This window comes from Notolepis coatsorum (genome assembly GCF_963971535.1).
Source record: "Notolepis coatsorum genome assembly, chromosome: 2".
In the NCBI taxonomy this organism is placed as follows: Eukaryota; Metazoa; Chordata; class Actinopteri; order Aulopiformes; family Paralepididae; genus Notolepis; species Notolepis coatsorum.
Window position 1 is genome coordinate 23863062 of NC_140166.1, and position 23378 is coordinate 23886439.

General features: G+C 43.9%; 1 protein-coding gene across 2 annotated transcripts in view; it reads left to right on the top strand.

Moving 5' to 3' along the window:
- zfr (zinc finger RNA binding protein) overlaps window positions 1–23378 on the top strand; it is a 111794-nt gene that overhangs the window by 66852 nt on the left and 21564 nt on the right. For both annotated transcript variants that reach the window (XM_084309083.1, XM_084309084.1), the window contains exons 7-8: window positions 3314–3526; window positions 19572–19890. In XM_084309083.1, coding sequence (XP_084165209.1) covers window positions 3314–3526; window positions 19572–19890 — 532 coding nt within the window. The remainder of the gene's footprint in view (window positions 1–3313; window positions 3527–19571; window positions 19891–23378) is intronic.

The window sequence follows — 23378 nt, forward strand, 5'->3', positions numbered from 1 at the left end:
TAGCCAACGGAGGTATTATGCACTACTAGACTTGCTGGAGCATTTGTTGATATCGGGAGCTATCAGTAGCTAGCCGGCTATATAACGTTAGACAATGCCTCATGTATGAAACTAAAAGTGAATAGTTGACTGGGTCATTTTGTAACGGTAGCTAACGTTAGCTCACAAAGGTCCCACTAGACTAGAGCAGTCAGCAGACTGCCAGGCAATAGCCTCTGTGTTTACACGGGTTTGGGAGGGGCAGGCGGAGGGGAGGAGCAGTGCGCTGCATGTCTGTGTGCTTGAGACAGCGAGTGAGAACTCCGCTAAGAATTGGATCATGATTTTCGATCGGTTTTCACATGACTATTTCGTTGCCCGCCACATGGCGGACAGACCTCTCAGTCTCACTTGCCAAACGTAAAATCTGCCCGCCAATGGCGGGTGGCGGGCTCTAATTTCGTGCCCTGAGTGCATTGCAGTAGTCGAGGCGGGAGATGGCTGTTGATTGGACGTGGAGTTGGGTGGCTTCTTTTGTCAGGAAGGGGCGGATCCTTCTGACGTTGCTCAGGAGGAATCTGCAGGTTCTGGTTGTTGCTGCGATGTGAGTAGAGAAGTTCAACTGGTCGTCGAGGACAACACCAAGGTTCTTGGCGGTCCGGGACGCGGTCACAGCTGCATTCTTGACTGATGGAAAGGTCGGTCAGGGGGGGAGGATTTGGCCGGCAGGTGGAGCAATTCTGTTTTGCTTAGGTTCAGTTTGAGGTGGTTGGTCGTCATCCAGGCGGAGATGTCGGACAGACGGGCCGAGATCCGCTCAGAGACGTGGATATCTGAGGGAGGGAAGGAGAGGAAGAGTTGAGTATTGTCGGCATAACAATGAGACGTGATAATGTTACCCAGTGATTTAGTGTAGAGGGAGAAGAGAAGGGGTCCTAGAACCAAGCCCTGGGGGACACCCGTCCGCAGGGGGCGGGTGGCCGACAGGGTCCCTCTCCATGACACTTGGTAGGAGCGGTCATTGAGGTATGATGTCAGCCATGTCAGCGCAGAGCCAGCCACTCCCATTCCTGCAAGGGCCGCGAGGAGGATCTGATGGTTGACTGTCGAATGCTGCAGATAGATCTAGGAGAATCAGGACAGAGGAGAGGCCTTTAGCTTTTGCTAAGTGAAGTGCCTCTGTGACCGCAATGAGGGCCGTTTCTGTGGAGTGGCCAGTCCGGAAGCCAGACTGATTAGGGTCTAGGAGGTCATTCTGTAAGAGATAAGCAGTAAGTTGGTTGGATACAGCACGTTCAAGTGTTTTAGAAAGGAAGGAGATAAGAGAGACGGGACGGTATTTGCCTATGATGGTGGGGTTCAGGGTTGGTTTTTTTTATGAGCGGCGTGACTCTGGCTTGTTTTAGGGAGGTGGGGACCACCCCTGAGTTGAGTGAGGAGTTGACGGTTGCAGTTAGGAATGGGAGGATGTCCGGTGCTATGGTCTGGAGTGGGGAGGGTAGCTGGTCCAGCTGGCATGTAGTCGGACGGTTCGACGTTAGCAGTGTCTGGTAGGGATGCCCCGATCACGTTTTTTTGCCACCGATCGTCTTGAGCCATATCGGCTGATACCGAAACGATATCGATCGTTTTTGATCAAAAAAAAAAATGATATAAAAAAATTAATAAAATATATATATTATATAATTATACTTGTAGTTGTATTATCTGCGAGACATCGCCACCACGCAACAAGTCAAAATGCTCGCTATCTCCACTGTCTGTGTGTATACTCTGCTTTGATCAAATCACATTCAGCATGCCCTCAGCAGGGTATCTGCGGCTCTGCAGATATACCCTACTCCCTCAGCTAGCCCCGTTTGTGACTGCGATGCAAGCCGGGGCTCGAATACGCATCGAATCAATGTTATAAGACATTGATATCAGGAGCTATCTGTAGCTACTGCTAGCCGGCTCGATAACGTTAAGACAACGCCTCGGTGAACTATTTAGTTGAATGGGACATTTTGTTTTGAACAGTGAGCTAACGGAGGTATCATACACTAGTACTAGACTATTGCTGGAGCATTTGTTGATATCAGGAGCTATCAGTAGCTAGCCGGCTAGATACCGTTAGACAATGCCTCATGTATTAAAAGTGAATAGTTGACTGGGTCATTCTGTTTAAACAGTAACGATAGCTAGGTAGCTAACGTTAGCTCACGGAGGTCCCATGCACTAGACTAGAGCGGAGCTTCCTCTGTGTTTACACGGGTGCGGGAGGGGCTGGAGGTGGAGGAGGCGCGGCAGTTTGTAGCTCTGTGTGAGATCTCCGCTAAGAATTGGATCATGTTTTTCGATCGTTTTGACGATCTGCGAAAATAAAGCATTATCACCGATCGCATATTTAAACTGATTATCGGCCGATAACGATCGGTGGCCGATCGATCGGGGCATCCCTAGTGTCAGGGTCTCGACTTCTGTAATGGGAGAGAAAGTTGACAGAGTGAAGGAACCTAAAACCCCTTCCTCTCCCAAACCGTTCCTATAATTGTTTTATGTTGCATGATGATCATGAATACATTAATTATGTATTGTATTTATGTTTAAATATCAACATGATCTGTCCATCCATAAATTTACTATAAATATAATATACTCTTGACTTCATCTGGTCTTTCCAAACGCGCACACACACACATACACACACAGAAATGGAAAATGCCCCCTGCCTTCCCCAGTCCCCACTCTGTTCTCTCTATATGGCTCTGATCAGGGTTAGCTTAGCTTAGTTAGCTAACGTAATGTTAATTTCGGTCTTTAACGCGACGTGGGCATAAAGAAATGGCGAGGATGCAAAACATGTTAGATGCATTTGACCCGTTGTCGGGAAAAAACGGCAGGCACTTATTTCTGGTCGCAAAATAGGCCAACTCTGGAGCTATGCTGTGTAACGTCTACACACGCGGAGCTACTGTTGTTGTTGCGGATATGCTCCAAGGGATTTTCAAAGTAAGAGTATCGCAATATGAATCGATCTTTTTACATTGCATCGATCCTATTTGATCATTAATATATCGATCTGGATCAATGTATCGTCCCACCCCTATTATAGGCCTGCTATTCTATATCCTATAATAATATTTCAAATTGCATGGGACCGGATGGCAGAATTCGGTACTGTATCTACAAAACCTTCTGTTTACTCCTCTTCCCTTTATTCATTTCCTTAGATTTTGTGTACACGTGATCTCAAGAAGGTACTGAACGAGCTCACTAGGAGAGCTGGAGAAGTATGGAAAATCTTCATCTATTTTCCCCTCACTCAATGCGCTCTCTCTCATCTCTCTCACAGACTTACAAGGAGCACCTGGAGGGCCAGAAGCACAAGAAGAAGGAGTCTGCTCTGAAGGTGTCTCAGAGCACCACCAGTAGCAGCAGCAGTGGGGGGGGGAATGGAAACTCTGCCCGGGGGACCCAGAACCAGCTCCGCTGTGAGCTCTGTGATGTGTCCTGCACCGGGGCGGACGCCTATGCCGCACACATCCGTGGCGCCAAGCACCAGAAGGTAGGTGTAGGGATGGTTCTGGACCAGTCATGTAGCATCAGAAGGTAGGGAGGGATGGTTCTGGACTAGTCATGTAGCACCAGAAGGTAGGGAGGGATGGTTCATGGTCATGTAGTGTGTCATAGGGGTGGGAATCGCCAGTTTCATCACGATACGATATCGATTCTTTGGACAACAATTTGGATACAATATTTGCCGATATCACAGTCTGCCACGATACGATACGTTCGATTCGGGTGCCTGCGATCGATATGAGGCGATATTATGTGCCCATTTAACACAATCGGTAACATTTAGATCAACTAAAAAAAAGGCTACCGAAATATCAATTGTTTTTATTTTTGAGCTCTTCCAGGCATTTAAATGAAAAACAATATATTGTTTTTAATACAAATAGACCTCCTGTTCACTTTTTATATATTGAGCTTTAAACTTTAAGTAAAATGTTTTGGAACTCACAACACTCAAGCTAAAACCCCTTCCTCTCCCAAACTTCCTACAATTGTTTTATGTTGCATGATGATCATGAATACATTTATTATGTATTCATGTTTAAATATCAACATTATCTGTCCATCCTCAGTAACACACACACACACACAGAATGCCTCTCCCCCAGTCCCCCACAGAAAGGTAGACTGCCCAGTACCCCCACCCCTCCCAAGTCCCCTCTCCTCTCACGGTTAGCTGCTTAGCTTAGTTAGCTCACGCTAACACAACGTTAATTTCGGTATTTAACGCGACGTGGGCATAAAGGAATGGCGAGGATGGAAAGCATGTTTAGATGTATTTGACCCCTTGTGGGGAAAAAACAACGGGCACTTATTTCGGGCAAAATAGGCGGACTCTGAAGCAATGCTTTCTAACGTCTACACACAGAGCTGAGCTAATGTTGTTGTTCCGTCCGGGGGCGGATATGCTCACGAGGGGATTTTCAAAATAAGTATCGCAATACGAATCGATCTTTTTACGTTGCATCGATCCTATTTGATTATTAATAATAGATCGATATATCGATCTGGATCGATGTATCGTCCCACCCCTAGTGTGTCATCTATAACATCTTTGCCAATTCATTGTCTATGGAGCAGCTCTAGTTTTTTGATTGGAGAGAATTTTGTTATCACTAATATTTTTTGCCCGTTTTAGACCATAGGAATAACGTGAATTAATTCTTAAATTGGGCAATAGTCCCCTTAAGACAATTGCCTTGAGGACCCCCAAATACAGTAGATGTGGATATTAGTCATGGACCTTTTTGTAAATAAATAAATAGTGCATTTATATTGCGCTTTTATCCAAAGCGCTTTACAGTTTGTTCTTCACATTTTATTCACACACATTCACACACAGACGGCGGAGGCAACCACGCAAGGTGCCAATTGATTCTAAAGCCATAGGACCATAAGGACACTGATGCCGTATCTGGAGCGTGGATATGTTGTTCCTTTTTAATACTGGATTGCTCAGGAGGTAGAGCAGTCGTCTGGTAATCTGGAGCTTCCCATTTCGATTCCTGCTCCACCCGGGCAGTGTGTCGAAGTGTCCTTGAGCAAGCCGCTTAACCCCTAATTGCTCCTGATGAGCAGGTTGGCACCTTGCATGGTTGCCTCCACTGTGTGTGAGTGGGTAAAATATGAGGAACAAATTGTAAAGCGCTTTAGATAAAAGTGCTATATGCAGCCATTTACATGGTAAAAGTTAACATTGAAACTCATTTCACTCATTTAAATGTGGAAACTTCTCTGACCGGGGCCCTTAACTCTGGACCATCCTGAAATGAATGTAGACATTTCCGCAGTAGGAGATTAATAAGATTAATAGGGCTGACCTTCGATTTATTTTTTGGAATTCGAAGCTTCGAGGCCGAGATTGGATTTTAATTCGAAGCTTCGAAATAAAAAATATATTATATTTAATAATAAAATAAAATTTAATATGGTGTGGAACTTGTACAGCACTTTGTTCAACTTAGTCAGTGCTGTAAAGTTTAAACCTTTTTAAATCTTAGACAAACAAAACACTTAAGCAGCACAATGATCCGTCAGTGCCGAGTCCGACCTAATCTTAAATAACAAACGGCATTGCTTGTTGTCAGAGCCGGCCGTGTTTTCCTTTTTACCCCCTTGAATGCCCATCATCCACTTCAATGTTGGCGTTAATATCGCCTAATCTCTGTTTTAAATTATGGCTGTGTCTAATCTGCCCGTTGCTTATCAATGACTAATTTTCCAGTCAACATTGTCGAAGCGGATTGTTTTTTTATCGGTTAATTTCCGTTTTATAGCATCTTGAAAAGCCCTTGTTTTCAAGGAAAATAAAAATATTCCATAATAAACGGAATATTCTAGAATACACAAAAAACATTCTCATTTTTCCGCCTATTTATTATCGTTTTCAAATAAATCCTAGATTATCGATAGTATATGTGTACGTATTAAGGCTGAGCCCGAACCCTGTTTTTAGGGTTCAAACGTTCGCCAGGGTTTATCGAACGAACGTTCGAACGTTCGTTTTTTTTAATTTTTTAAAAAAAAAATTAAATTTTTTTCATTTTTTTTTATAATTATTTTTTTTATTGTATTATTATAGATCCTACGGAGGGCGGCATTGCATAGTCTATTGGTGAAAAACATGTTGTTTACAGTGGTGGCTGTTCATGTAAACATGTAATTAAACAAAGCACTCAGAAGAAAATAAACAAGCTACTGAATCAAAGTATGATAAACAATAGCCCTTGCAGTCACGTAAGGGGCTAGATAAACAAATTCATTCGTTTTGTGGCATTAACCGAACGTTATATAGTTAGTGTTACACGTTCAATAACAGGTATTCACTCTTGGTCGACGGGGAGGGGAGCCGGGAGGAGAGGCGCACGCCTCGGCTCAACAGACCCGTCCACAGTCTACCTCGGAACGGCCGGGCTCCCAACACGCCTGCCGCCCGTCCGCCCTACCACCGTTCCGAGGTAGACGGTGGACGGGTCTGTCCACCGTGCGCCTGCTGTTGTTTCCAACGCAACCACCTCCCGCCATGAAGCTCGCGCTCCGTGGCCGAAAAAGGATGGTATTCATTAATGATCCTTCTGCAGGTTCACCTACGGAAACCTTGTTACCGATTACTTCCTCGGCGGGGAGCTAACTACTGCTCCCCGGTAGCTACGGTAAGTCTGTTGAGGCTTGCCGATTGGTGGTAACAGCAGAGGCGGGTGCAAGCGGTGTGACGTAATTGCCAGAATCGCCTGTCAATCAAAATAGAGCTCTGGTTGAGAAATAGTATCCCGCTGCAGCCCGGCAGACCATACTGGTTGAGCCGAGCGCCTCGCATTCACATCACCTCAACCCCGTGCGCATCCTTTATTTTATTTTCACCGAACGTTCGAACCTATTAATTAAAGTCCGAATGTCAGCGTAACGAACGAACGTTCGAACGTTCGGGCTCAGCCTTAGTACGTATGCACGCTATATAGGCGATCTGATCTGATATATTTCCTGATCGCTCGCACAGCCAAACAGCCATATCACATATAGGGGAAAAGCTTATATCTCCGTGAAAACGGGTCTGATTATCCTTAGGCTGCGGTTAGACTTTCGTTTCATTTTCAGATTAGTTTCGCCGCAACGTAGCGGGAGGCGAGTCACACTTTCGTTTTGTCATCCGAGCACAGTGATGTAGTACACTGCCAAAGCAGTAGGTGGCAGTAGGTGGTGAACATGAAGGCAATTTTCAACCAATCAGAACTTGAATGTGCCAATACACTTCCTGCAAAGAAAATGTCAACAAGGCGGGCGCCGCCATCTTTGCCTATTTACCCAATGCAGCACTTCTTTTTCAGCAAAGTGTAATTAAAGTGCAATAAACAAAACGGATACATTCACTGTGTGTTCTGCCTCTCATTTGTTGATGAAACAAAACTAACATCAACACAAGTGACCACCAAGAGCGGATAGTTTAGTCTCAAAAAAGATCGGTGACGTTGTTAGCTACATTGTTAGCTGCATGCTAACGTGAATGGAATATGCCATTATAACAATATAGCATTGTGGCTAGAAGCTAACGTTAGCTCACGCTAGTTAGCCAGCACCAAACTGATTATATCGGGAGCTATCAGTAGCTAGATAACATTAGAGACAACGCCGTGTGTATTAAACAAAGGTGAATAGATGACTGGGCCATTTTGTTTAATGCTTAAGATTGAAAGAGGAGCTCTGAGCTAACAGGGTCTGATAGCTAACGTTAGCCAGCTGCTCATGCAATCGGTAATGCTAGCAGAATGAATGGATGTAAACTTTTTTTTTTTTTTTTTTTTATATAATTATTATTCACATGAAACAAAACACATTAAACACAATCACAATACATAGAACTTCACAAGAAAATAACAAAAACAATAATAATACAGAATAACAATTTATACAGACAAAGAGAAAAGAAAACAGAGTTCAACCTTCTAATTTCTAAATCCAAGGGGTACTATCTAATAAATGGTCTTTCCCAGTGTTCAGCCCCGATTCCCGGCCGTGTGACCTTATATTAATAAAACGTACATCTCCAATTGACCACAAGGACCACTTTTTGAGAACACGACCCGAAAACAGAGCAATGAACCTTCATGAAAAAACAAAAACCTGTAGAGGTGTTCCATAGACTCACAGAGACCGTGTAAAAGTGACCAAACAGTGAAGAAATAGTTAAATAGCTGCCCCCCCATTAAATCCCCAGCTAAACTCAAGCGGACAAGACAAAAGACAAGACAGACAAAACATTTCCTCCTCCCCCTCCCAAGAGACCGCCGGACCCCCCCGATCAAGCACCCCAACTAGGGATGGGAATTGATAGGATTTTATCGATACGATTCCATTATCGATTCTGCTTATCGATTCGATTCTTTATCGATTCCCTTATCGATACCTGATCAATTTATAATTTTAATAAATAAATTGGAAATGCAACAGAACTACATTTAGTCATTTAGCTGACGCTTTTATCCAAAGCGACTTACAAGTTCTGTACGACAAGCCATCAGGAAGGGCACAACTCTATCAGCTGAGCAACAATGTTCATCAAAGTGTTGAGTGCTACAGTGTAGGTTAGTTTATTAGGACAAGTGCATGACAGTACGGTTAGTTAGGGTTAGATTTTTTTTTTTTTTATTCAGATAATGGTTGAAGAAGTGCGTCTTTAGTCGACGGCGAAAGATTGGACGTGATTCGGCTGTCCTAACTGGGGTGGGTAGTTCATTCCACCATTGTGGGGCAAGGACTGAGAATAGGCGACTTCTCTTTGATGACCCTCCCGGAGCTCGGATAGGAGTAGGTCTGAGGCGGCCAGAAGATGCAGAGCGTCGGGGTCTAAGCTGGTTAGAATAACAACATGCAACTTGACATTTCTGATTGTCATTTATTGTTGAGCCCCCATGTCAGAAAAATACAAAAACTGTAAAAAATAAAACATTAACTATAGCCTACACTTAAATAAAATAATGTATTTGAGATTCTCTTAAAATGTATTTATTTTTTTATTATTATTATTACGAATTTAATCTATTGAATAACAGGTTGTTATTCCTCTGACTTCTGTCTCTCACTCACACTCTCTCTCACACACACACACACACACACACACACACACACACACACACACACACACACACACACACACACACACACACACACAGAGAGAGAGCTCCCTCCCCGGGCCCCTGTCCTTTAAAGTATTGGCTTGTGTTGCTACACGGACACATTTGTATGTTGCACCACTCTTCCTGGCTTACAGAGACTAGTAAACAAGCACTCACGTCTCATTATATGTGAACTAAAGAGTACAAGGTTTACACAACAGCACAGCCCCCACCTGCTGTTTTATTGTATTTGTACCTGTACTATCCGCTGTCAGCTGTTTATCTCTCTTTGTGAGCTTGATTAAATAGCGTTAGCTCACGTTAGCTCCGCGGCTAATTTTAGCTCACCCTGATCTAAATCAATGACTAGATTCTAAAGCATTCAAGTAGTTTTCACTGCACATAGAAGTAGCCAAACAGCGGGAGCATTTCGGGAGCATATTACCAAAACCCAGGCAATTTCGAGCCCTTAAGGAATCAAATAGAGTCTGCCATGGCTACATGCTAACGTAACGTTATTGCGCAACTGTAGGCAGCGATAAGGGAATCGAAAGTCACAGGAGCCACACGGTTCCAGGCGGGAACCGGTTTTCGATTCCCATCCCTAACCCCAACCCCGCTCAGCCGCACACGGCGGTCCTTACCTTCTCAGCTGCTGCGAACCGCAGGTCAATGCCAGCCTGTCCTACCCCAATCACCCGCGCCGTGGATATCTCAAGATAAATCACATCCAATAGTGTTAGGGACCAGTTAATCACTAAGCTTCTCAGGCTCCTTCCATCTCATTGCTATTAGCTTCTTCGCTGCTGTGACACCCGCTAGGACAACCCTTTTTAGTTGAACGGACGCAGGTAGTGTCGTTATATCGTTCAGGAGTAGCGTAACAGCTGTGAATGGGATAGTTAAGCCACACAGGTCTGAAAGTTTGTCCGTTATTGACCTCCAGAAGCGGGCCACTGGTGGGCAATCCCAATACATATACATATGCATATAAGTGCCAGTGGCCTTTTGAGAGCACAAAGTGCACCGAGAGTCGGTTATCAGTCCCATAGCAAATAGCTTCCTAGGTGTAAGATAGGTCCTATGAATATAATTAAAATGAATTTGCTGGTGATTGGGGTCGCGGGAAGATAATGCCACATTTGCCCAAACATCATCCCAGTCAAACTCGGGGTCCAACTCCGGGATATCCACACGCCAGATTGTATCCAATGATACATTTTTATACGTGGATTGAATTAAGAGCGTATAAAAGTCTGAGACAAACCCTCTGGAGGTCGTCCTGTCCACTATGAGCCTGAGGAAGGGGTGTGGGTGCAAAGCTTGAGCCCACGGCACGCCATGCGCCCTCAGTGCTGACCTTAGTTGAAGGTAAAGAAAGAAGGACTTGCCGGGTAGAGCATAAAATTCTCTTAAGTCTTGAAACGCACGGAGGCCGTTCTTATCATAAATATCCTCCAGAGTATGCACTCCCCTCCTTTGCCATTGAGGAATATTAACCGGCTTGTGCCCAACAAGTAATTGCTGGTTATTAAAAATTGGAGAGTCCAGGTGCCATGGGCATTTAACCCCACACGACCTCTGTACATTACGCCACGTTTGGATCACGTGAGTTATGATCGGTCCATACCTCAGCCGGCATTTCGAAATAGAGACAGTGGAGTACACTACATCCTGCAATCTTAGCGGTGAGACCAACGCCGCTTCTAAGGAGAGCCACGATACAGCCTCTACAGGGTCTAGCCAGCACATCAGAGGTCTCAGTGAAAAGGACCAGAAATAAAGCTTAAAATCAGGGATTGCGAGGCCCCCATCTTGTTTTCTACGTTGAGTAGTAGCCCTTTTGATTCTCGGGCGTTTGTTATTCCAGATAAACTTAGATACCATCGATTGTACCTTGCGCCAGTGGTCTATTGGAGGGGGCAGGGGGAGCATTGAGCTAACAAAATGTATCCTAGGCAGGACGTTCATTTTGATTATGGAAGCCCGGGCTTGTAAGGAGTTAGGAAGGTGCGACCACCTGTCTAGATCCTGGCGTATTTTATCATAAGTACCCGTGAAGTTGTACTTAGTAGTTTGGTTCAGCGTGGGGAAAATCTCTATGCCCAAGTATTTAAAATGTTCTACTATGGGGATATCAGCTGGTAGTCGTACCGCCTTGGCCAGCTCATTAAGAGGTAGGCAGGCTGATTTGTTCCAGTTAATCTTAAAGCCTGACATTTTACCAAAGTCGTCGATTATTCTCAATAATTTTGTGGCCGACCGGGAGGGGTCGTCCATGAAAATCAGCAGGTCATTCGCATAGAGAGCAATTTTGTGTGGAGTATTATTGACCATTATGGGGACGATGTCCTCCGATTGCCTAATAAATTGGGCCAAAGGTTCGAGGGAAAGCGCGAACAGTCCTGGGCTCAGAGGACAACCCTGTCTAGAAGATCTGGAGACTGGAAAGAGTGTGAAACAGTTTTTGCCTGTCAGTATCATCGCAGACGGCGAGGCATACAGGACTTTAATCATATGAATAAAACTCTTCCCAAGACCAGGGGTGTACAGTGCGATATATATGTTGCACGTGCGACACTGACGTCAGTCTGTGCGATGAAAGGATTGACTTCAATAGCACTGGTGCGATGGCCCGCTATCCACTTGGTACTTGTAGTCTTGTGCGATTAAATACAATGTCCCTTCTGCGTAAGACTCGATATATCAAACACAAAATCCCATAATCCCTAGCGAACAATATCCCCGCGAGTTGCGAGCAGTGACTCATATCCGCTCGGCTCAGATCACAACACAGCAGGACTCATCTCAGCAGCAGCAGCTCGTCTCAGCAGCGTTTGGAACGCATTGAAACAGAGCTAGTGGATATTGTTGTCGCGACCCAAAACAAATCCCTGCTGTTTTATTCGGCAACGGGTCAAATGCATATAACATGCTTTGCAATCCTCGCGTCATTAAAGTCCGAAATGAACGTTACGTTAGCATGAGCTTACAACAAGCTGTTCATAGCCATATAGAGAGAACAGCAGACGGGCAGAGTGAGGAGGCGGGGGCAGACATTCTCCCTTCTCTGTGTGTGTGTGTGTGCGTTTGGAAAGATCACATGAAGTCAGACGAGTATATTATATTGATAGTAAATGTACTGAGGGTGGACAGATAATGTTGATATTTAAACATAAAAAATACAATACAAAATAAATGTATTCATGATCATGCAACATAAAACGGTTGCGTGTTGTGAGTTCCAAAACATTTAACTTAAAGTTTAAAGCTCAATATATCAAAACGTGGCACTTTACAGTGAACAGGAGGTCTGTGTATTAAAAACAATAGATTGTTTTTCCTTTAAAAGTCTGGAAGAGGTCAAAAATAAAAATGTCAAATGATATTTCCGTTGCCTTTTTTGAGTTGATCTAATGTTACTGATTGTGTTAAATGGGCTTATGTTATGATATTGTCTCATATCGATTGCAGGCACCTGCATCGTATCATATCGTGGCATATATCAGCAAATATCGTATTGTTGTCCAAAGAATCTATATCGTATCGTATCGTGATGAAACTGGTGATTCCCACCCCTAGTAGAGTCCATACACCAAATCCCATAATTCCTTACACGTAACGTGTCTGGCTGTGTGACGTCAACTTGTCAGCATAAAATGACAGCCAAACATGGCACTGCAACTAAATAACACAAATACAATAGGCACATTTGTGACTGTTACAAATATAACACATTTTATACTTGTGCTACAAGATTTTGGCCTGTGCTACAAAACGATCAACCTCTGTAGCACCAGTGCTATGTGCAAAAAAAGTTAATAGCCCTGCAAGACCCATGACCTCAAGTACCTTCCACAGGTATGACCACTCAAGTCTGTCAAACGCCTTCATGGCATCCAAAGACAGAACTGTGGACGGAGTTGTATTGTCTTTACTGTTATTGATTACATGCAACAGCCTCCTAAGATTATCTGTAGCCAGACGCCCCGGGATAAAACCAGTTTGATCGCAGTGTACCAATACAGTCATAAATCTCTGCAGGCGGCGGGCCAGCACCTTGGCAAACACTTTTAAATCGGCCCGAGAAGACTCAAAGGCCTATAGCTACCACAATCATTGGGATCTTTGTCCTTCTTGAGAAGTAAGGAAATCAACGCCATGTTGACATCTCTTGAGAACTCCCCTTGCTCGATAGCATAATTGATCATATCGAGCATCAATGGACCCAGTTGGTCCCAAAAAGCTAAATACACCTCGGGTGGAATACCATCCCAGCCTGGTGCCTTGCCCCTCTGCATTTCAGCAATAGTCTCCCTCAACTCCATAAGAGTGATCGGTTTCCCCAGTTCCTTGGCCTCTTCCTCAGAAATGTGGGGTATCTCAAGCCCGCCAAAGAACGATTAAAATTTAGAGTCGTTGAGATTAACCTCTGAGCTATATAACTGCGAGTAAAACTCTTTAAAAGTGTCGTTGATCCTTTTCGAATCAGTAGTGATTGTACCCTGTCGCGTCTTGATCGAGGGGATATCCGAGAAATGATCATTTGAGCGTATTTTCATTGCCAATAGATGGCTAGGCCTGGAGCCGTGAAAGTAGTAATTTTGCCTTGTCCTATGTATCAAGAACTCAGACTGTTGTTTAAGTATGGAGTTTATTTCCTTCTTGACTATCTTACGTTGTGTGTTTAGTCGATCACTATAGTTAGTTTGCAAAGATGCGTATAGATCCGCATATAATGTTTCCAGTCCTTCTAGTTTTTTTGACCGGGATTTACGTAAGTTGGAGGCGAAAAGTGTGACATGACCCCTGATAAATCCTTTCAATGCGTTCCATAGGACCCTGGGGTCATCGACCGTGCCAACATTGATCTGCAAGAATTCAGCTAGTTTACTCCTGAACTCAGAGCAGAAATCATCGTTCTTTAATAAGGTTGAGTTAAAACGCCACCTGGGAGCTCTCGTGGAGAGCCTGCCAAAGGTTGCCACAAGGAAAATCCCCTTGTGGTCCGAGAGAGCCAGGGGAACCAATGAGACGTCGAAACTATCAAACAAATTAGGGGATGCGAATGCATAGTCTATTCGAGAGAAGGTTTTGTGTCTGGCAGACGGGTGAGAGTAATCCTTGAGGGTGGGATTGGATAAGCGCCATAGGTCTGCGAGCCCAGTGTCCTGGGCCCACATCCTGAGGGCCTTAGAGGACCGTTTTTGGTCGCTTGTTTCAGAGGATCCGGACCTATCCATCTCCGCATCCCAGCACGCATTAAAATCGCCACCCACAATGAGAGCGTATCCAGTAAGTTCCAACATATTCTTCGTGATTGTATTATAGAACGCTGAATCAAATGTGTTAGGGGCATACAATGCTATTATTGCCATCTTCCTATGAGAGAACTCAAATTTTGCTATAGTAATCCTTCCCTCCGTGTCCGACCACACATCCAGGACTTTGATATCAAGGTTACGTCTTGTAACTATGACGACTCCTTTCGTCTCATCATCGGCTGAGGATGAGGAGATAACGTGATATTGTCGATTTGCTAGCCTTGACACATCACCCACCAATAAATGCGTCTCACTAAGGAGAGCAATGTCAATATTTCTTCTCTTCAATAACCAAAGGACACTGGCACGCTTGTGTGGGGCGTTAAGACCTCCTGCGTTCCAAATTAAGATATTCAGTTTAGCCATGGTCGAGTTTGTCTAAATGCGTAGAGAACATACCAGTGCAGCCAGGCTGAGTACAGATGCGCTGATCCAGGCGGGCCCAGACGGTCAATCCCAGGAGTTCAGAGGAGGAACAATTACACGCATATAAGACAACAGCACATAAAACACATAAAAATACCACCCCAGTTACAACCCCCCCTCCTTCTACTCTAAACCCTAACCCACCCGTCCTATTATAAGCCCTCCTATACCCACTCTCCAATCCCCACCCTATGCCCAATCCACTAAGGATGGTCATCTTCCTATCATTTCCCACTAGAGTCATGGATCCAATAAGACGCTCCCCACTCCGACCCCCCTCTAGATAAACCCCTGATTAAACCCCCACTAGTCCAATAAACATAAATAATAATAAAAATAAAATTCAATAAAGATATCGGTCGAAAACCACCTGAGCCTTGGCCCTAACATGAGAACCATAATGGAAAAAATAGCCATTATTATATAATAACTCAACATCACACCTGCAACCATCTATTTCCGAGTCTGCGCTTCAACGTCGCAATGTTATAGCACAAATGGATAAAGGAAAATTCAAAACAAAATTTAATTAAAGCATACCAGCTGATAGTCTAAGGCAGAATCGGGTCACAGGTAAATTGTGCAAAATTGTGCAAACAGATGTCATTTAAACAACGACAATAATAAGAAAGGGAAAAAAGGGGGTTATGGTCAAAGTGCACACCTGTAACAGTCCCTCTGATCAGGCACAACGGCTGAAATGACATAACCTATGTAAGAATAGAATTAAACACATTCATTAATCCGGGGATGGTAATGGGCAATACCTGACACAACCTGTTATCATATATTGTTTCAATAAAGATATCGGTCGAAAACCACCGTGAGCCTTGGCCCTAACATGAGAGAACTATAATGGGGGAAAAAATAGTCATTATTATATAACAACTCAACATCAACCCTGCAACCATCTATTTCGGAGTCTGCGCATCAACGTCGCAATGTTATAGCACAAATGGATAAAGGAAAATTCAAAACAAAATTAAATTAGAGCATACCAGCAGATAGTCTAAGGTAGGATCGGGTTCCAGGTAAATTGTGCAAACAAATGTAATTTAAACAACGACAATAATAAGAAGGGGAAAAGGGGGTTATGGTCAAAGTGCACATCTGTAACAGCCCCTCTGATCAGGCACCACGGCTGGAATGACATAACCTATGTAAGAATAGAATTAAACACATTCATTAACCCGGGGGTGGTAAAAAGCAATACCTGACACAACCTGTTATCATATCTTGTTTATATATATATTCAACCGATCTTCTCCTACCGGAGCCCAAAGCTCAAAACAGCCTGGATATAAAAATAACAGCATACAAGAAGTTAGTTAAGGACCCGATCACCGTTGAATTGTGCGAGCCGATTACACTTAAACAGCAACAACAACCAAAGTGCGTAAATATTAACGGGTCTCGAATGTCTCAGCGCAGACGATAGACGCAGCCCGCTAGCTAGCCCGAGGCTAGCGCGTAAGCTAGTGATGAATCCGGATAGCACGTTAGTCTATTATGTACATTGTTCAGCTAGCTCGTTAGCTTCCAAAGAGGCGATACACAAGTACGACCATGAGGTCAGCTTTAGCAAGTAACGGAAGTCATTGGGAAGCCCCGCTAGTTGGATGGGCAGTGGGCAGTTAGCATGTCTGGGCATGACAGCAAGTGTTTGTGGATAGCCGGCCCTAACGATGTATTCAGGCCCACATCGCCACGTCACTCACCCGATATAGTTATCAAGCTACATTCTCGGGTATCCCCTCGAGATATTCCTTCGCTTTATCCAACGACCAAAATGAACGCCGACCATCGACCTTATCCAACACAGATAATTTCGCGGGAGCGAATAGCGTGGGCCTCAGGCCTAGTTTCCATAGCCTGGACAAGACGACTTTGTATTCTCCTCTCTGTGCTTGAACCTCCGGTGTAAAGTCTTCGAAAATGGCCACTTTGTGATCGCCAAGCCTCAGATTACCCCTTCTGGCACGAGCCGACCGCATGATGAGTTCCCTCTGCTGAAGCCTGTTCAGCTTGACGATGATGGGCCTCGGCTCTTTGTTCACACCAGGAGTGGACCTGCCCGCTCTGTAGGCCGACTCACAGACAGGAGGGGAGGAGAGGACGTCATTTCCCAGTATTTTTTGCAGCAATTCCGGCATGGTCTCAGAGAGACGGCCTTCCCCGCTGCCCTCCGGTACTCCAACAATCCTGATGTTGTAGCGTCTCTCCCGGGACTGTATTTCCTCAATTACCGACTGTAGTTTGGTAACTTCAGCCTGCCTAGCCAGCAGGGAGGACTCGAGATCCACCATCTTCTCGCCCTGTAATGATACCTCCGTCGTTAGCACAGCTAGCTCGATAGCATTAGCCGAGGAGACAGCGTGCAGCGACTCCATCTTGTCTATCAGCGGGACGAGCGCCAGCCTTATTTCCTCTGATATCTCTCGATGAAGGTTGACACAAAAATCCGCCAGCACTTTCTTTTGTGCTTCAGCGGAGCGTGTCTCAGACTCTGCATGTAGCTTGGTCATGACCAAGAGCACAGCTTCGCTTATCTCACCGACACCGGGCGATGGTGCGGCCAGGCCCGGTGGTGGTTTGCTGGTTGGGGCACTCATGGATCTGGTTTCCACCACCGACATCGCAGAAAGTCAAAAAAAGTCGACGACAGTATTTGAAACACGACAACTTAGCAAGCAGACAAAAAACAAATAAAAATAAAATAAAGACTAATGGGGAGAAACGTATATTCTGCACGGTAGAAGGGAGCTCATGTGAAACACGTCTACTCCATGATCGCTCAGCTCAGCCGGATGTAAACTTTATTTAACATATTGCATAATGGGTACAATACAATACGGCTCAATACAAACAATTGTTAAGGGAATGCAGACTGTTGTAGCTTGGACTGGGGTCCTTATAACAATAACTTGACAACACATGGTAGCTGCAGCTATTTGGGACAGCTCTGCTGTCACCGGAAGGGCACGCAGATGGTATCTACTGCGCATGGGCGTTTTCGCAACAACGGCTCCGTGCAGATTACACGACTGTCGGCGAGTTTTGGCGCTACTCCAAAACGGAAAACACAATTTAGCGTTTTCAGTAGGGCCACAACGTATCCGCCAAAAAACGCATTTCTGTGTAAAAGGGACGGCAAACGTATTCAAAAACGTATAAAAACGAGCACAAAAACACTGTAACAAGGGCCTAAGACTGGTAAAATAGATTACTTACCTGAGATCAGATGGTATCCAAAAAGATTATTCCAATTCCTGATCGCCATTCCAAAAATCAATCCTTTTATTGATCCAATGCTACATACTGTAAACGCATATTCCACGCTGTTCTGATGCTCCACAATGAATCCGATCGGCTAGTAAAATGTGGATTCCGGATATATATTTTTTCATCCATTTTCATTGAGTCCATTCCAAAAGGATGCATTACCATTTGGGAGACGATAGGGGGCGCTTTTTTCACATCTGAGCTCCTGATCGGGCTGGTTTCCCAACGGTAGACTCGGTTGATGAAATATGAATTCGGATCTCTAATAAAACGATATTTGTCGTCGTGGGCATTCAGCGGGTGGGCTGATAACACGTGTTATGTCGTCCGTGGCATCCAAAGTGTTAACAAAGATAGGCAGAGTTGATTTTGCACAATTTTTTTTAAATCATATTCTTTTATATATATTTTTTATAATCGATATTTTTTTTTCATATTCGAATCCCATGCCCATCGAACGAAGCTTCGAAGTATTTAAGACGGCCCTAAAGATGGAACATATATTGCTTTTAATTAGTGCTGTCAGGCGATTAAAAAAATGTATCTAATTAATTACAGGATTTTTAATTAATCTAATTAATCGCATAACCATTTTATGCCTGATATTCTATATTCTATAATCATATTTCAAATTGCATGTGTCCGGATGGCAGAATTCAGTACTGTATCTACAAAACCTTCTGTTTAATCATCTTTCATCTATTAATTTTCTTAGATTTTTCAGGTCTGGTCAATTTGAGCATGGTGTTATTCAGTCAAAGATTAAAAAAAATTATTGATATTCTCATTTGGTTCATTACAATTTACTCAAAATAACATTTTCAATCAATCACTGCGCAGATTGATTGATTGAATGAAAATGTTATCAACAGATTGCAGAATGGGTACAATACAGTACGGCTCAATACACACAATTGTTAAGGGGATGCAGACCAGAGAAAGACTTTCGTCTTGTTTACATCAGGGTCCCCCATTTTCAATTCATAATGAATTGTAAGTAGGCTAAGGGTGCAACTTGCACCGTGCAATCCATTCTTTGTGGATCTAGCCCACAGTATTTCTGACACTGGGAATACATTCCCTGATATTCATAGATGTCCCTAGAATCAGATACCAAGAACATGCAAATGGACCATATAAAAAAAAAAGTCTGTAAATGTGTATTCTACGTACTTATGGAATTAATGAGAGAGAAAAAAATTATAAAAAAATAAAATAAAAAATTGTAATTATTTTAGTAAATTTTCATAACGCGATAATTTGCTGTGTAATTAATTAATCTAATTAACGCGATAAACTGACAGCCCTACTTTTAATATAACATCCACCTGCCCATGTACTATCGGTATGCCACCAGCTGGGCTCTGAATAACGCGTCTCTCCTCTGTTTCAGGTGGTGAAGCTCCACACCAAGCTGGGGAAGCCCATCCCCTCCACAGAGCCCAGTGTGGTCACCCAGACCCCCTCCTCCACCACCTCCGCCCCCAGCAAGACGTCTGGCTCCACCACCTCCTCCTCGTCCACGGGCCCTTCCTCCTCATCTACCTCCTCATCCAACCTGTCCTCCTCCAGCTCCTCTTACCTGAAGCCCGTCAACATCGTCAATAGCAGCTCGGCCGGTTTGAGCAAGACCGCGGTACCGAGCAACCTGTCCTCCGCCAACGCCACCACGGTCAGCAAGAAGATGAATACTCCCAAGATCAACTTCATTGGTAAGTAGAAGTTATTCCTCTTCTGATTGAGCCCATGGTTAGTAGAACGTTAGTCCTCTTCTTATTGAGCCCATGGTTAGTAGAATGTTACTCCTCTTCTGATTGAGCCCATGGTTAGTAGAACGTTACGGCTGTATTCCTACTCTAATGTGTCTAAACCAGGCTGTATTCCTTCTGTCTCTAAACCAGGCTGTATTCCTACTCTCTCTAAGCCCCTTTTCCACTGCATGGTACCTACTCGACTCTACTCTACTCTGCCTTTTCGGTTTTCCATTGCCAAAATTTGCGGATGGTACCTGGTACCGGGTACTTTTTTAGTACCTGCTTTGTCGAGGTTCCAAGCGAGTAGAAGCGATACCAGAAAAGTGACGTGAAACACTGCAGACCACTGATTGGTCAAGAAGAGAAAATCGTCACTACTTTTTGGCTTACCAGCCATGGTGGATGGTGGATTAAAAAAAACTACCAGCCAGGCAGATTTTTTACCAGCCAAAATATCTTTTTAGTATATCGCCATGTGCTATTATTATTACTATATACAGGGCTCTACGCTAACCTTTTCCCCAGGGAGCACATGTGCTCCTAAATAAAATAAAAATTAGGAGCACACAAAGAAATTTAGGCGCACAGTGAACATTTTTCAAGTAACAGTTTATTAACAAACTATTTATTACATGCATATTATACTGTGCATGTGCATACTAAGGGTCAACATCTGTGCAATAGCACATATCACCAAAATCACACATTGGCCCATGCCTACTAGACACAAAGGATATCGGTTGTCAAGCTGCTTTTGTATGTTGTACTGTTGTCACAATACCAACATTTTGACTTTGATACAGATAGGAAAGGTAATGGAATATATTATTAGATATCCCATCCCACTGTTAGTCGTTATGCCAATTCCCAACCCCCTTCCTGGTTGTTGCGCACTCCCCCTACTGTTGGTCCGGGAGGCCGGAGACTGTCGCATGCTTTCCTCCAACGCATGTGCAGCCAGCCGGCAGCCAGCCTGGCAGCGCAGATTTTCACCGGGAGAGTGTAACGTGTGGAAGGTCACACTACCTCCCTCCAGATCCTACCCTCGCTGTGCAGGCGCCCCGACCGAACTGTAGGGGTCGCTGTCCACAACGCCCAGGACCCACCCATCAGCTTTCCCACCCCTAATACTGCCAATTGTGTTAGTATGAACGACCAGCCAAGCTGATAGCAACGGCGAGAGCTGGACTCGAACCCAGCGTCTCCAGCGTTGATGGCGAGCGCCTTGCCCACTACACCACCTAGCCGCCCCAGGGAGTACTCAGTTAGCAGATAACATTACAGTAGTTATTGGTTTTTAGCGCGACGTGGGTATAACTGGCATGTTAGACAATTGGAACTGCTGCTCGCAGAGTTTTCGTTGCACATAGAAGTAGACTCGAGATGAGTTGTTACAGAGCTGCTCCGCGCTGCTCCGACTCTATTATGAAATGACAATTACGCAGTTGACACGCCCACTACGCAAGGTACTCGCACATTGTGCTCCTAAATAATTTTTCCGGTTCGCATAAATCAATTTTTAGAGGTAAATGCGAGTGAAATGCTCGCACTGTATAGCCCTGATATAATACTCTAATATGCTCATATGGCTCCCAATTATTTTACACACCAGAGTGGCTGAGTAGCCTCTGTAATTTACCAGCCAAAGAGGAAATCTACACGCCATTGGCGTTTGGCGGGTGCTTATTTTGTTCCCTGATTGCACTACAAGGAAGACGTCCTGCACAAAACACAACACCGCCATCTTTATATAGCCTCGCATAGCATTCATTATTTGTTTGCAGCAGGAACAAGTGCAATAAACAGAAGGGTACATTCACTGTGTATTCTGCCTCATTTATTGATTAAACAAAACCAACATAAACACAATTTACCACCAAGAGCGGAGAGTTTAGTCTCGCAAAAGGATTGCTGATTTGTTAGCTTACGTGCTAATGTGATTGCGTTTTACCATTATAATAGTTAGCATTGCGGCTAGCGTACATAGCATGCAAAGATCAATATAACTCGCTATTGATTGTTTGTACTAGTAACGTTAATGCTAGTAGAATAGACACAACGTGAGGTAATCATCATCTATTTCAAACCGGTTATTACCTAATACTAACGTTGGTAGAATAGACACGAGAGGTAATGTTGTTGTTGATTGAAAACTGTGTTTACTCTGGCTTGCTCCAAGCCCTCACGGACATAGCTATGCTCACGGAGCTCTCATGCTGTACGCCAGCGGCCTCGCCTCCCCACACGGAGACAAACTGCAGTGGTAAACGAACGAAGTACCAGGTACCTAAAGCGAGTCGAGTAGGTATTATGCAATGGAAAAGAGGCAAAAACCAGGCTGTATTCCTACTCTAATGTCTCTAAACCAGGCTCTATTCCTACTAGTGATGTGACGTTGGCGAACAATCCGATTCCTTTGATCGGCTCTTTGGTTACGAACGACCAAGTCATACTTGGTGGGAGCCGTTCTATAACGCGATAATGATATAAGCGTTTTATTTGGCCTATTTCTTACTGTAAGAACGAATCGGGGACAGGATATGGCCGAGGACATATTAATTAAATCTGGGGCTATTATTAAGGTGACGTCGTGTCACCTTAACTCATTGGACGCCACACTAAAGTCGGGTTAACTCGCCAACGCTTGAGCGCCAAACCCGAGAAAAGCGGGTTTTCTATCGTTATTTCTTTTATTCGATATTTCCATTCAGGGAGCCTGTGTTATCCTTGGGAATGAGTCTTGAGATCGCAAACGTCCAATATTGCCGCCTTCCGGCCGGTATTGCACATCCTTTGAAACTCTGTCTTGGGCTGTGCGTTGATCTAAAGCAGTGGTCACCAACCTTTTTAAGCCCAAGATCACTTTTTTTTTTTTTGGTGAAGGCAAGATCTACCTATTGAAGCGTTGAGAGAAAAAGACAGCCAAGATTGTACTTTAAACTAAATTACTTTTATTTGCCTGTATTCTAATTACATGCAATGCTTTGGTCCAACATTAAAACGTCAAAGTAGACCTATTATGTACTTTCTCAGTCAGTGCTAAGTGCAGTCAGTGCTAAGTGCAGCATCACTTTTCACATCAGAACAAAAGTAGAACTGTAATGTGGACTTTCTCATATTATTAACATTGACAAACATATTTACAATTATCATTTTATAAAGTAGAACTGTAATGTGTACTTTCTCAGTCAGTGCTAAGTGCAGCATCACTTTTCACATCAAAACAACAGTAGAACTGTAATGTGTACTTTCTCAGTCAGTGCTAAGTGCAGTCAGTGCTAAGTGCAGTCAGTGCTAAGTGCAGCATCACTTTTCACATCAAAACAAAAGTAGAACTGTATGTGTACTTTCTCAGTCAGTGCTAAGTGCAGCATCACTTTTCACATCAAAACAAAAGTAGAACTGTAATGTGGACTCTCAGGGTAAGATTTTTTTTTTTTTTTTTT